At 39.1% G+C, this 16,730-nt stretch overlaps 1 protein-coding gene across 2 annotated transcripts in view; it reads left to right on the plus strand.

The window, feature by feature from the left end:
• LOC149173853 (uncharacterized) overlaps positions 1-16,730 on the plus strand; it is a 188,164-nt gene that overhangs the window by 25,693 nt on the left and 145,741 nt on the right. For both annotated transcript variants that reach the window (XM_089424756.1, XM_089424757.1), the window contains exon 3: positions 13,351-13,564. In XM_089424756.1, coding sequence (XP_089280882.1) covers positions 13,351-13,564 — 214 coding nt within the window. The remainder of the gene's footprint in view (positions 1-13,350; positions 13,565-16,730) is intronic.

Genomic DNA, 16,730 nt, shown 5'->3' on the forward strand with positions numbered 1-16,730 from the left:
CAAGGTGTCCAAAATATAGGATGCCTGTCCATAAGCATCCTTCCAGCAGCAACATAATTTGCAGCATTGTCCGTTATGACTTGGACAACATTTTCTGCACCCACCTCCAAAATAAACACGTCTAGCAAATCACATAAAGTTCTTGCATCTTTGATTTGTGCAGATGCATCAACAGATTTGATAAACATAGTCCCCTTGGGACAACTAACCAAGAAGTTTATAAGGGTTCTCCCCTTTTGGTTAGTCGAACCATCTGACATAACAGTGCATCCTGTTTGTGCCCATGATGCCCTAAAATCCTCCAATCTTTGAGTGCAGTCAAGCTTTTCATTTTGAAGAATCCGGCCTCTGAAATCATGATAAGAAGGGATTTTGTACCTTGGGGCAACACTTGCAATAGCATCAATAGCAGGTTGGAAAAATGGATTATACCTTACAATGCTGAAAGGAATATCACTCCAGAAGAGAAATTTTGCCAGCAACTTGTCAGCTTGTTCTTTCTCAGTTCTTTTTAGCATTGAATTGATAGATGGCTGTGAACCAGGTGTGGTTCGAGGGACAAAAAATGATGTGGCAGTTACCGGATTGGTTGATGCTGCAGTAGAACCAGTGCCAATTGCTTCAGCTGACTTTTTTAGTTGCCTGTTCATTTCTTCTTTGGCCTCTCTATTCTGGTCTAAAGTTTCCAATGCTTTCATGGCTCTTCAGATGAGTTCAGGATTTGCATTTGTGCAAGGCCCCATATCAAATCCAGGGATTTGTGCAAGGTGATACTTCAATCTGTACACCCCCCCGGACATAGGGTGGCCGCACAACTTGCAAGTCAAGTTTAGTCTATCATTCAGAGCTTTAGGTTCACGATATTCCCAGAAAGGATCCAATTTCCTTGGCATGTTTGTTTTTGAACTTTGAAGTTGAAAATTTGAATGGTGTTTCGGTGAAGTTGTGAACCTATGGGAAAATGAGGATTACAATTTAGTATTTACAAGTTACATATTTACAATTTAGTATTTTAATTTTTACATCGTACAAAAACTAAAAAAATTTACATACATTTTAAGAAACCCCATTCCAGAATCCAAACCCAACCAAAAAAAACTAAAAAAAGTAAAACAATACATCAAAAACCCCTTTCCAGAATCCAAACCAACCAAAAAAACAAATTTTTTTTTTTTTCCATTGGGCAAATTTCATAAATCCCATTCTAAACCCAAGTTACCCAACCAAAAACAATGTTTAAAAACAATGAAAACAAAAAAAAAATTGGTGCCCATATCAAGTTACCCAACCAAAAACAATGAAAAAATACAAAAACAATGTTTAAAAACAATGAAAACAAAAAAAAAAAAATTGGTCCCCATACCGTTTCTATGGAGATAATCGGTCTCCTCCTCTTGATTTTCTCCTCTAAGCACTTGAAAAATCTTCAAACCCTCTCCAAGCAATATCTCCCATCTCTCTCCAATGCTCCTCTGCCCTCAGTGCGCCTGGCTGTGCAAATGAAATGCCAAAAACACTAAAATTTGATTATAAAACCTCGCTGCCCCGATTGGCCGCGATAAAATAGGAAAAAATCGGGTATAAAAAAAATTGGCGATAATATCGGATATTACTTGCGATAATATTGGCAGCGGAAAATTATCGTGATAAAACGATAATATCGCGATTTTAACAACACTGGTCTCAGTGTGATACCATGATCTACTGTAGAATGCTTCGGCCTAAAACACGCTTGCCCTTTTGCCCTCTTTTCTTTGACTTCTGCCCACTTACTGATTCTATTTTCTACCATGCCGCTGAAAAGCTTTGCAAACAAAAGATTGGTCATGATGGTTCTATAGTTGGAAGGATTATTAATGTGTTCCACCCCTTCATTGGAGGATAGACCTTTCCTCTTTCTAGCAAATTTCGTTCAGTGGGCGTATGTGGGAAAGGACCCTTGCCAGTACCATTTATGGAAGAGTTTAAAACCTCTGAATCCTCACTGGATGGGTGCTCTAAACACTTAAGGTGATCAGCCATGTTTTTCTGAGGGAAAGGCTTTTCAATTTTCTGAATCTTATTCAGAAAATCATTGCTGGAAACATCTAGATTCTCCCTGGCAACAGCAAGGTCCTTCACTTTCTTTATGCAAATGGTGCTTCTATAATTTGCATCATCGCTAGGATTAGAAAGGACTTTATCAACAGCACTCCTTATTGTAGACTCATCTAGGCTACCCTCTCATGCTGGTGAAAAGTTAAAACATCTTTCATTGGCACCGACAACATGCATATCCTATCCTTGGATGTTTCAGTGGCTGCCAGATTTGCCAGTGACTTCATTTCCCCATCCTCGATCTCACCTACAGTTGGCTGCGCTAGAAAGTTGTGGACAGCTGCTTTTAAAACAGTTGTAATGTCAACTCGCTCATTTGTCTTAACAGTTTCTACTTCAATCAGACCCTTTGATGAATCATTGTCTTTGCCGGATTCTAATAATGGAGCCATTTTAGATACTTCTGATTTTATTTTATTTTTATTTCTTCACCAATTCTACTGCATTCGTCACTTTGAATGGCAGTAGATGATTTGTCTCCATCATCCCCTTTTGTGAGGCCATCTTTAACAACATTGCTCTGCCATGATTTGGTATTAACCTCCAGGACACAGCATGACAAACATCAATCTTCGCTTTTGTTCTTGGATTGCTTGCAGCATGTTTATTAGAGATATTGGGAGAATATGTTAAGTCATATAAACTGCTTCCATCGCCATTGTATTTCAATAACATGTAGCCATTCTTCAACACTTTATGGATCTTACATTTCAATATCTTCTTCTACATACTCATATTGTAAAGTCCACGTGGAATATCCTTCCCGACTATTGGACAGCTCTTGTAATCACAACTCTGCACCACTTTCAAAACTCCGGATTGATTAGTCATATTCGGCCCGAATTGGACTAGCCTATCAAAAAAAAACAATGGCATAATCTGTGGATTTCTCCGCGAATTTTTTATCATGCAATGGTTCATCCTAGTACTCAAAGCAGCCTTCAACCAACTACAACAATTCTGCTAACGCCCTCAACCCAACGAGTCTAACCTCTTCATCATGAGTGCAGGTGGTTACACTTTATGTGGGCTGCATTTTGCTATCACATATTTCAAAGTATCTTGAAACTTCAAAAACTTGGCACCATGGCTTGGCTTTATCTCATAAATTTACACGCAGCTGCTCCACAATTGGACACAAAACCCCAAATAAGCATATTGCAAGACTCAACACTAAGACCACAACCCCCTGCTCATTCGCTGAGTCGCAAACATAGGTCATCATCATGATTCTTTATATAGCTCCCAAACTATAAACATTGCGGTAAACACAATCAAAAGGCGAATATCGTACAGGGTACATGTAGCCTTTATTACCAATTTAACGATTGACTTTCGCTTTCCCATTTTGTGTGCTAGATTAAGGTTTCTAGAATCGACACAAAGTCTGATTGTCCCATTCTTTTTTCTAACAATCACCAGGTTGGAACACCATGTCGAATGCCTAGTTTGAGAAATAATACCTGTTGCAAGCATCTTTGAAAGCTCTTTTTGAACTAAGGGGGCCAACTTAAGATTTATTTGCCTAAGCTTTTGACGAAAGGGTTTAGCATTTTCATCTTTTAAAGGGATAGTGTGCTCCATGACATCTTCCCTATAACCTTTTAACTCATCATAAGAAAATGCTAAAACATCTCTATATTCACGAAGTAAATTAACCAACTTTTTTCTTTCTTCATCACTAGTACCTTTACCAATTTTTACAATCTTGGGTTCACTAGAGGTACCAATATTTACTTCAATGAACTCCCCTGGATCCATCTTAATTTCATCCTTTTTCTTTGTAGCATCATGACAATTGAAATGTTGCTCCAAAGCTACAATGTTCCTGGGAGTAGGATTAGTTATATCTTCATGATTTTCAGATCCATCCTCTTTATAACTAACCTCAAAATTTTCAAATTCATCCAACTTATTAAGAAAGTGAATCACCTGTCTTTCATCATCAAAAACCTGCCAATGCTCCATATTGTCAGGTACAGAAGGTCTAAAAATAATCTCCATTTTAACCTTATCCTTCAACAATTCATCAGATAACTGCAAAGTAGATGCTGCTACAACAAGCTCATCAGCCAAGTTATTCTTTTCTCTAGGGATAGCTTCCAGATCAAGAGCATCAAAACATTCCATAGTATCCCATACAACATTTTGATAGTTCTTTAATCTTTGGTTTTTACATGTAAACTTATTCTTAGATTGCATGATAACCAAATCAGAATCTCCCTTGATGCTAAGCAACTTAACCTTCAAGTCTTTTGCCAATTCGAGACCCAACAATAGAGCTTCATACTCGGCAACATTGTTGGTTGCTCCAAACTCCAATCTATAGGAAAATTTGAAAACATGACCAAGGGGAGATTTTAATACAATTCCAGCACCTTGACCATGCCTAGAAGATGCACCATCCAAATACATATACCATACCTTATTCTTTAAATCACCAACCTTGACCTCTAAGGGAATTATAGAGTTAGACAGAATGGCATAATTCGCAAGGCTAGGTTGTTCCTTTATTATTTCATTATGGGGACTCTTAGGATCTTCAACATGGAATCTTCTCTCGGGCTCTCTGTTAAGTCTAACAAATCCATCACCTCTAGGAGAAGGAATCGTATCATATGACCAATTCATCTGAATACTTCCACCTAGATCAGAGGCCCATTTTCTAGACAACAACATGCCCCAAGCATCAGGAACATCAACTACAACTATGTCCATTACAATCATTATGTCAGGGTAAACTGATAAATGAACTTGTAAATCCTTAATCAACCCATGAACTTCAATCTTCTTAGAATCCATGGCACATATGTTGTAGTAAGGTCTAGAAATTCTTAAGTTAAGTTGCTCCATGACCCTCTTGGTCATAACACAAGCCGAGGCACCAAAATCCAACATGCAGTTATACAATCTATAACCATTAACCAGCAAAGTAATAAAAAATGGTTGATGATCTTTGTTATCTGAATCCATACTTTGCAAATATATGGGGGCATCCTGATAGATAGTCTCAAGAGCCTTCTATTGAGAAACATTCACACGAGGAGCTTCAATGGCTTTTAATAACTTAGCCTTTTGGGAAGGAATCTTCAATATCTCGATGACAAGAACCCAAATTTTTGCATTATTAAACCAACTTCCCAAATCAACATCCAAACTAGAGCTTGAACTAGGGTTAAAACTTCGAGGGGGAATTTGATTTCCACTTTGATCCTTATCCCTTCTTTGATAAGTCAAACCCTTATCTTTCGCAATTTCCAAGACTTGCTCTGGAGAAGGCTTTTCACCAAATAATTCAACCATCAAATCCTTTTCATGATCAAAATTATTTATACTAAAGGAAGATGTAGAAGGCCTGACCTCTTGACTATTTTCTTTAACTTCCATCCAATCCTCCATAGATAATGAAAACTCCTTGCCAACCACATTTATTTGATTACTTGTTCCAAACATCCCACTATCCATAATTCTCTTAACGGTGGGGCAAGTAGCCTCTTCATGAAGAGCATCACAGGCCCTACAATAAGGAGGAGTTTCATCCACAAGATTAGCAGATTCAAGAGGATTTGGAGGTCTATGCTCATTAGATGGGCCTTTCCTTTGCCAAGCATTATTTTTCTGATTATTATTATGATTTCTAGGTTGGGAAGTTTGGGCTTGAGACCTTTCCATCTCGACCAACCTAGACTGCAAGGCACTTATTTCCTTAGCATGGTTATTTATTAACTTCACCTGATTTAACTCCATTCTTTCAAGCTTCTATAACAATTTTTGCATAGGATCATCATCAGATTCTTTAACCTCTTTTCCTGTAGGTTCTTTCAATTTGGTTGAAGCCCTATCAAAACCTGGGATTTCAAACTTCACAGATGCTTTCTTATCCTTTCCAATCTCTTCAGCTAAAGTCTGAGCAACTTTATAATCATGTTTCTTAGCTCGTCTCAATTCATAAGAGGTATCAGGATTAAAAGCATCAATGTAAAAATCCAAAAGAGATTTATCAGGAGGCTTATAATCTTGAGGTAACTCTTTAATAATACCATTAAATCTCCTATTAAATTCTTCTACGGTATCATTTTCCTTCTTCTTTATGACACTGATAGCCTTAACTAGATGCCACTCTTCTCTTTTATCTCCATACCTTTCATTAAAAGCATTAATAATCGATTGTAATGTGTCAAATGAATTATCAGTCTTTTCCATAAACCAATCCAAAGCATCTTCTTCCAAAGTAAGAACAAACAGGCTCATCTTCACTTCTTCATGGTCATAAACAACGTTTATAGCATGTTTACCCATCCAAGCTCTAAAATCTTTGAGATGAGCTTGAGAACTAATTGCATTATTGCCCTGAAAAGAGGGCAATTTGTCAATCCCCTTCTCCGAAAGATCATTGGGATAACCTTGAATATTAGCAAAGTTACAAATGGCAAACAAGTCCATGATGTCTTGCTTAGCTGGGTCAGGAAAAAGCAAACGTATATCAAAGGGAGCTTGTTGTTCGAGATTAACAAGAAGTGTATGAGAAGAAATCTTGTGTAATTGTACTTTGAGATCCCTTTCAGGATTAGGAGCAGGACTAACCAAGCTACTTGGATGTCTTCTAGTACACACTCTTGTAGAAGATAAAAGAAATGGAGTCGCCACCCGGACAAAAATCTAACTTTGATAAACCCATATGCAAGAAAGGAAGTCAGTCAAAGGAACCAAGGACAAGGAACTTATCCTAGCGAGAGACAGTGTTGTTAAAATCACGATATTATCGTTTTATCGCGATAATTTCCCGCTGTCGTTATTATTGCGAGTAATATCCGATATTATCGCCAATTTTTTTTTTTTTTTATACCCGATTTTTTCCGATTTTATCACGGGCAATCGGGGTAGTGAGGTTTTATAATGAAATTTTAGTTTTTTTGGCATTTCATTTGCATAGTCAGGCGCGCGGAGGGCAGAGGAGCGTTGGAGAGAGCTGGGAGATATTGCTTGGAGAGAGTTTGAAGATTTTTCAAGTGCTTAGAGGGGAAAATCAAGAGGAGGAGACCGATTATCTCCATAGAAACGGTATGGGAACCAATTTTCTTTTGTTTTCATTGTTTTTAAACATTTTTTTTGTATTTTTTCATTGTTTTTGGTCGGGTAACTTGGTATGGGCACCGATTTTTTTTTTTGTTTTCATTGTTTTTAAACATTGTTTTTGGTTGGGTAACTTGGATTTGGAATGGGGTTTATGAGATTTGCCAAGGAAATTGGATCCTTTCTGGGAATATGGTGAACCTAAAGCTCCGAATGATAGACTAAACTTGACTTGCAAGTTGTGTGGCCACCCTATGTCCGGGGGGGTGTACAGATTGAAGTATCACCTTGCACAAATCCCTGGATTTGATGTGGGGCCTTGCACAAATACAAATCCTGAACTCATCCGAAGAGCCATGAAAGCATTGGAAACTTTAGACCAGAATAGAGAGGCCAAAGAAGAAATGAAGAGGCAACTAAAAAAGTCAGCTGAAGCAAGTGGCACTGGTTCTACTGCAGCATCAACCAATCCGGTAGCTGCCACATCATTTTTTGTTCCTCGAACCACACCTGGTTCACAGCCATCTATCAGTTCAATGCTAAAAAGAATTGAGAAAGAACAAGCTGACAAGTTGCTGGCAAAATTTCTCCTCTGGAGTGATATTCCTTTCAGCATTGTAAGGAATAATCCATTTTTCCAACCTGCTGTTGATGCTATTGCAAGTGTTGGCCCAGGGTACAAAATCCCTTCTTATCATGATTTCAGAGGCCGGATTCTTCAAAATGAAAAGCTTGACTGCACCCAAATATTGGAGGATTTTAGGGCATCATGGGCACAAACAGGATGCACTGTTATGTCAGATGGTTGGACTGACCAAAAGAGGAGAACCCTTATAAACTTATAGGTTAGATGTCCCAAGGGGACTATGTTTATCAAATCTGTTGATGCATATGCACAAATCAAAGATGCAAGAATTTTATGTGATTTGCTAGATGTGTTTATTTTGGAGGTGGGTGCAAAAAATGTTGTCCAAGTCATAACGGACAATGCTGCAAATTATGTTGCTGTTGGCAGGATGCTTATGGACAGACACCCTACTTTATTTTGGATACCTTGTGCTGCACACTGTATTGATTTGATGTTGGAGGACATAAGGAATTCCCTCTGTCAAAGATATTGTTGATTCATCCAAAAACATTATAACCATACATATGTGCGTAGCTTGATGAGAAGATTCACCAACAACAAAGAGTTGGTGCGCCCCGCCATTACAAGGTTTGCCACCAGTATCATATTCCTTCAATCCCTCTTGAATTCTATGTGGGATGTGAAGAGAATGTTTCTTTCAGAGGAGTGGCGTGCTTTGCCAATGAACCGCAAACCAGAGGGAGAGGTCGTATGCAGACTAGTTTCATACCAGACATCTGGGCGGGAGTGCAGGAGGTGTGCGCCGTTACTGAACCTTTGGTAAAGGTTCTTCGGTTGGTTGATGGTGAGAAGCCCGCAATGGGCTATTTGTATGAGGCCATGGACAATGCCAAAGAAGCCATTCAGGCCTACTATGATGATATGGGAGATGATGGGTTTCAGAGACAACTCCTCCTATGGGGAGTGATTGATGAGTGATGGAACAACACACTCCATCATCCCATTCATGCTGCTGGGCTTTTCCAGAACCCCGCATTTTCTTATGCATGTGGGTTTGTATTTGATGCTGAGATCATGGATGGATTCTTATCCTGTGTCCAGAAGATGGTGCGATCTCCAGCAGAGCGTATAGAGATCTCTAAAGAAATTGAGACATATAGGATGGCAGGTGGCACATTTGGCTTTGAGATGGCTCTCACTGATAAGACAATTAAAATGCTAGGTATTTTTTAGTTTGTAACTTTGTTTCAAATTTCATTGTCTCTTCAAATTCTATTTTTTTCTTATGTATATTTAAAATTTTATTTGTAATTTTGTTGTAGATGCATGGTGGAGGATGTATGGTGGCAGGGTACCCCTTCTACAAAAGCTTGCCATTCGCATCCTTAGCCAAACATGTAGCTCCTCAGGATGTGAGCGCAACTGGAGTGTATTTGAAAAACTACACAACAAGAAGCGCAATAGGTTAACACTTAAACCTTTAAAATATTGCAAATTTCCAAATAAAATTTTGAATTCATTAAACAATATTTTTTGTATAATTATTAATTATTATTTCATGATCTTTGTACAGGTTGGAGTCCCAACGACTTAATGACATGGTCTACGTCTACTACAATCTTCTATTGTGGGTGAGGTAACTTGAGAGGACACCTGATGTGGAGGCCATCTCATTGGATGGGATTGACACCGTTGCTGCATGGAGGGTTGAGATGGAGAGGCCTCTCATGGAGTCTGCTGAAGATTGGTTTGTGCAGGATGTAGTGGAGGGGGAGGAGGAGGAGGAGGAGGTGACACCACCTGCCCTGGCTACCCCTGCCACTAGTAGAGGACGTGGTTTACTTCCTATAGCTCCTACTTCTAGTTCTTCAGCTTCTAGAGCAGGGTTGCAGGAATCGCCCCCCCCGGATCCTAACTCGGAACTGCGACCCGTGCGGAATCGTTTCGGAATCTCGAGGCGAAGCGCGATTCCAAATTGCAGGTGGCGCGATTCCGTTTTTTAAACACGCTTCCTGGTTTTTAGGTGGCGGTGGCCCGGATCCGCGCTTCGGAGGGCGATTCTGGCATCCGGTTGCGCCACGCAACCCGCCCGGAAGCGCACGCAACCCGCACGCAACCTGGACGCAACCTGGACGCAACCTGGACGCAACCCGGACGCAACCCACCAATATGACATCATTCTCATATAGGATTCCTAATACCATATAACTTGAGCATTGTAGCCTGAATATACGGTCTTACTGCTCTGAATACAATGTCAACTCAATGAATATACATTGAAAAAGGGTAGAGGGGTCTTACTGCTCTGAATACAATGCCAACTCAATGAATATACATTGAAAAAGGGTAGAGGTACCATACGTACAAAGCAGAGAGCCATATATATATCTACTGAACTGATGGATGCACTTCTATATATTCATATACTGTACCATCATACATAGGGATGCCATACATATTTGTGAGATTGATACACACACACACACATAAATATATACAACTGTTGAAGTTGAGGTCATGCATATACTGCTGTAATTAGAACATAGCAATACCATACTCAAGCTATTTGAGCAGTGATATCCATACATAATGCTAAGTGCATATAAGAATGAAGAAGTCTCTGCTTATAGGTTTATACCCATCATTGCCAATATTGGGAAGCCATACCAATATTGATCTATATGAGAAACGATAACATATATATGACTGAAGCAAGTGACATGTCCATATTGAATTGATGTCATGAACAAATGTCATAATGCAAAGAATCATACTGAAGCATATGCCAATGATCATATGACACTATTGGTAAATCATACCAGGAGCAAGAGCATAGCCATATAACGAACGTCCAATTATTCCAGAGGTGCAGTATCAAATTATCAATACACTGTGAGAGTAGATCTGAGAGACTTCCTTGTAAAGTCTGCAATTCTTGCTAATGTAGTTTGTTGCCCTTACCTTGCTTCAAATCACTGTGATCTTATGTCCAACTATGCTTCCACCTATGCTGATCTACTAGGTATTCAATGTACTGCTGGTGGGGCTTAAGGTTCCTCCTCAAGCCTCCTACAATTCACGGTTTTGCTACAACAAGGTCTAGGTCTTCATATACATGAAAATATACTTGGTTATAACTGCACTGATCCTCAGGATGACTGTGGCCTGGGTAGAGGACCTTAACTAGGCCTTCACCCCCTCAAAACAGACCCCCCAAGCTGCTGTAGAAACAACCCTTCTTTGTGGCCTAGAGAAGAATGAGAATCTCCTTCGATGACAAGGAACCACCCCCCTTTACCTGTGCTGTTGCTTGAGATGACTGCAGCTAGGGCAGTAGGTCCCCTCTAGGCCTCTTGGCGCTCTCAAATCCTCCTCCTCATACAGCTGTAGCAGCACCTTCCTGTAGCCTTGTAAACAGAGACAAACCCTCCACAAAATAGCACAGAAAAAGCATCAATACTTCTTGACTTGTGGCCTGATCTAGCAAGTGAGATGCTGCCCTAAATAGTCTTGAATTAGCTCTCCAAGCCTCCTTGCTGGCTGCTTCCATTAAATGCTGAAGGAGGACTTTGCAATCATGGTTTGCATTTTCAAATTTGATTTGTGGCCTTCATGAGCAATTGAGCCCAGCTCTGACATATTCCCAAACTTGAATTCTAACAGTCCTTTGCTTGATAGAAACTTGATAACTTTCCTTGTGATTGCATTCCTTCTCTTGCTTGAGCTTGTCCTATGAAATTTTATAGGCATCAAGCAGTATCAAATTGATACTGATGTATGTTTGTAATAGCTAGAATATAGATGATTGTTGTACATACTAGTAACTACAATGGAATCATGGATGCCATATCTATCTTGATTTATGCAAAAATATGCATGTTTTCATGTCTTCTACAATTAATTTGGTATTTGGGATGTTTGTTTTGAGTATAAATGCAAAAAAATATAAAAAAATATATATATATAGCAGACGCTTCGCTTCCTAGATTTTTGGAAAATGACGCTTCCGCGCTCCGCGCTTCCGCTTCGCTCCCGCTTCGTGCAACATTTTTCTAGAGCACATCAGACTCCACTGCCAACTCCACCAGCACGGGCACCGGCATCTACATCTAGAGGGAAAGGGAACGCTGTGGCATTTTCTCGCAAGAGGGGCAGAGGAAATCAATAGGATTAGACTTTAGTTATTTTCTTCATTTTATTGTATATGACATTATGACATGATGAGATACATTATTATATTTTGTGTTGATATTTTGAGGCTAAGTTGGGACTCAGGAGTTAGGACTTACTATTCAGGACATGATTCAATGTTATGTGTGATTTTAGCACTAGAAATGATATTAAACATCTTATATATTAATTCTTTTATCATATTTACGTGTCAATGTATTTATTTTATGTTGTAGATGGTTTAGATATTAAAAAAATTGAAAAAAAATGAATATTTTTGTACCAAACGATTTTTTCCCGATTATTTCTGATTATTTCCTGATAATTATGATTTTTTCCTATTTTTTCCTCGTGCCGACATTATCCCGATAACGATTAATGCAACATTGTGATTAACTACCCTTTTCCTAGCCTACTTTCAACACTTTAATGTGTTGTGTAACACATTAATCATTTGATGCATGACACAACAGGAACCATCTTAGTGAGACTATGCATAAGGACTCACTTAGTTCCTGGTCAGCCGCCCCGGAGGTGTATCCGTATCCAAAACAGATCCGACCAGTACCACAAGGGCCAAGGCCTATTTAGGTCAGGCTTCTATAATGAGAGTTTTTTTGTTGGCATCGAATATTAGGAGAGTCTCTAGTCATGGTGCTAGAGCTCCTGCCAGGGTCAACAAGCCAGGCTATCTCAGCAATTGTTTTTCTCCAGTTGACATCAGTGGTCAATGTGGCGGCAGGCATTTCTTCCCGTTCTTCTCTGACTGCTTTACCCTCCTGACCTACTGACATTTAATACAATTTTTTTTTTCTCTAAATCTTTCTTAGTACACATACTTTTACATGTATCTTTATTAGCTTATTTTTCCACTTCTAGTTTCAGAGTAGCATAGTGCTTTCCTACAGGTCATTAATACTCACTGTGCTTCCTAGTCCTATTGATCTACCTTTCGGTCCTTGCTAGACATTAATAAAGTTATCTTAATCTTATCTAATGTTAAATTGAATTGAGTGTTTTCAGGAATTAGGTCACACCTTTTTGTGGTCCAATACAAGACCCATTTACCCATGTTAAAACTTTTAACAATCTCTTTAGCCTCTCTGCTACATCTTTTAAATTGTCACTGCCTTGATCCTATATTCTGATTGTTTTCCATTGCTTTTTTCCTTTCAACTTGAGATCTTTCATCCCATAAGAAATTTACTAAACGGTATCCATATTTTATGGTTTGGCATTATCCTTGTAAATTATCTGGTGTTATGCTGCATGGTAAAAATTTCTTGCTTGAGAAACTAGAAAATTGATTGTTCTGATTTCTTGAATGGTGCTGAAATGTTTATCAAAAGAAATATTATGTGAGACTAGCTTTGACCCACGCTTCTGCCGTAGTCTCATGCTGCAATTATACTTTCATATAGGATCTGAACAAGCAAAAGAGCTATGGGCCACACCCAGCCTTTCTTCAGCATGCATTGGAAGAGGCGCAAAAGCAACGTAAAAGACACCACTCGAATCAGGTACAGGAAAGTGGTGGCAGGCACAGAAATTGGAGTAGGCACTCAGAAGAGCTGGAGGCATCTCTCATGAGAGGGAAGGACAAATTGAAAGCAATTTCTCATCTTTCTGCTGGAGGTTTGCTAAATTCTTTCTGGACTTGTGTGTAGTCATGCAGGCTTCATTGTTTAATGTTCAAGAAGTTTTTCCTGCTTTGGAAATGGAGAATTCCGTGATGTCATAATGCATTGCTGTAAAAGGATAGAATACCTTTATATTTCTTACTTTTCATATATGAATATGAACAACAATTATTAGTATTTTTTGATTCTCATTAACATGACCTTGTCTGATTGCACGCAAAAGTAAAGAGTAATGCAGTAAAAGTTATCTTCAGTAGTTGTACTCTGTAGGAAATGCTTTCTATAGTAAACTGATGTCTTATTTACCTCTGCCTACTAGGATACAAATGTTTACAATTCAGAGAATTAGTCTCTTTGCTTATGTAGGTTCACAAAGTGATGATTGAGTGAAGGAGTATTTCAATGTTTAAAGTCTGCTAGTTCATACATGGGGGTGATTTAGTTTTCCTTGAATTCAGTTGTTCTCTCATTCTCTTTGATGTATCACAAATTTATGAACTTTTTGTTAGCTTTTGGGTTTATTTTGAAGTTTGGAAGTGTTTACACCATGCTTGGGTGTGCCTTATGTGATACGAGGTGCATGGTGTATGGATGGCCCTTGGTGGTTCTGTGATGGACACACGTGAGGAGGCTTCCTTATTGTTTGCTAGACCTTATGTGTCATTCTCCCTTTGAGCATTGGAGGCCTAGACAATATGATTACATTCTTCGTGATGTGCACAAGGGCATGTGTGGCTTTCTTGGAGGATGACTTGCTTTGCACTGTTGAGCATCTTGGAGGAGGTACACTTGGTTGCTTGCATGGAGGCTTGTGCTTGATTTGAGGACATGGTCGAGGGGGTGATCATGTAGGTGTTGTGGACCTGGAGGAGCACATGGCACAGGATGAGCATTAGAGCATTTAGAGGCTTGTGGAGGTAGAGCGTTATACCTTCTTGAGGAGCATTCATGCCGTGGAACCTTGCTTGTTAGATGTCTTCACCTTGGCGCTTGACATGCATCACTTGTAGATGGAGTGCTTGACATGTGGGTATATCTTCTTGTGGATAGGTTGCTTGTAGTGGATTAGGACTGTTACCCACCATGTTTAAGGAGGGTAAATAACTGAATGCATGGGTGGAAATAACAGCATTCATGCCATGGAACCTTGCTTGTTATACGTTTTCACCTTGGAGCTTGACATGCATCACTTGTAGATGGAGTGCTTCACATGTGGGTATATCTTCTTGTGGATAGGTTGCTTGTAGTGGATTAGGACTGTTACCCACAATGTTTAAGGACGGTAAATAACTGAATGCATGGGTGGAAATAGGACAAGTACTTTTAGGGAGATTCTTTCCATAACTCCTTCTGTCTCCAAAGATTGCCCCGTATGGATGAGGTGCCAGTATTTCAGTAATGGATGGAATTCGGATATGTGCACTGCATTCCGAGCATTCACAAATCTACAAATGAGCTTTGATAGAAATCAAACAGTTACCTCTTGAAGGCATATCCTAGTTCTGAGTGCTAGTGCAGTATCACGTCAACATCATACAATGTCAGGCCTGTCATCATTTGGAATAGAAGATAGCAGAGTAGCAGCAAATACTGTTTGGTCTTGGCTTATTCCGGGTTTTACAAAGGGTTCTATATTAGGCCAGTATTGAAGCACAGCCCAAGCAAATGCTGGCACAACTGGTCAAGGCTGAGATGCTTGAAGTCCCTCAGAGTTCTTCATAAACTGCCTACTCCTATAAAACTTGTGGGCTTTCAGCTGTCTTCCGTAAGTATTGACAGGGATAATAAAAAAATTTCCTGTACCTGCCCACAACATCTAAAATATCTATCAGCCATGACAGATTTTGGAGCGAGTTCAGATAGGTCACATGGTATCTTGAAGAGAAGTGTTTGGTTTGGAGGCCTTGCATATATATGAGTGCATGTGTTTTTGGTTAATGGTTAGTTTCGGGCTGACCTGATATTATATAAAATGAGCTGACCTGTGTTTAAGTTCAGGGATGATCATAATCTTGTCAACAATTGATGTAAACATGTGAGATTTAGAGTTGACTTGTAGTAGTTTTTGAAATGGATTTAAGTGGTGCCCTATGGTGGCTTTATAAGTTAAAGGGCTTTCACTTTGGTTTGTATATGGCTGATTCTATGTTTTTAAGACCCACAGAACCATCTTTGATGGTGATTGGTGTTGAAGAATCTAGGGCAAATAAATGTAGTGTGATTCTTCGTTACTTGATAACAATTTGTGGAGTCTTTTTACTTTTCCTTGTTAGCTTAATCTTCTTCTTATTCTTATTAATGCATGTGTGTGTACTATGTACTTCTTCAAACTGCTACCAAAACATAAGAACAAGAACACAAGATGTTGGCTCTTTGCCAGGGCCAAAACCTCTCTTCTCTGGAGAGGAAAACCCTTTAGTAAGTTTCTCTTATTGAAGCTTCTTATTGATCAATGTCAAACCCCAGACCCCTAACTTGAATATCCTCCAAGCACAAGTCAAGTCCTTGAAGAAATTTCAACCCCCACTCCGGTTATCAATTTTCCTTATCACTCCATGCATTTAGTTTTAAATCCAAGCATGATAAAAATTCTAAAATCTGGAAATGATAATATTTTTCTGAAAACACAAATGTAGAGATTTCACAACTGTTGAAATTGCAGAAATGAAACACAACAAAATTATGACAGCCACACAAAAAATAACACAGTGATTTTTGGTCAATGTGACCCTGGAAAAACCCCCTACAACTCTTGGGGAAAATCAGTTTGAGAGCTCTTCTTTATATCTGAAAATGATTTTACAGAGAAACTGAAATACACAGTAAAAATTCCAGCGACCACAAATTACAACTTATCTCGATTCCCATGCTTGAACTCCACCTCGAAAATCGTGCCAATCAGTAAACAACGAAAACAAAGATTTTTACAGCAATAAAACAACATTAAATGTTGTATGGCCAGCTTTGAAAAATGTGCCCAGAACTTGCTGTCCCTCTTCTTCGATTTCTGTGTCTTTCTCTTGCTGTACGGTTTTTTCTTTGGATTTGTGCCAATAAATGCTACTGCCCAGATTTGCTGAAATTTCTTCTTGCTGCTCTCCTTCACTTCCTCACTGCTCAGAAATTCTCTCCTTGCTCTCTCTTCTCTTTCTCTCAAATGC

Source organism: Pinus tabuliformis, chromosome 4_2 (genome assembly GCF_031772625.1).
Source record: "Pinus tabuliformis cultivar Carrire ecotype Pingquan chromosome 4_2, CPIR1, whole genome shotgun sequence".
Classification (NCBI taxonomy): Eukaryota; Viridiplantae; Streptophyta; class Pinopsida; order Pinales; family Pinaceae; genus Pinus; species Pinus tabuliformis.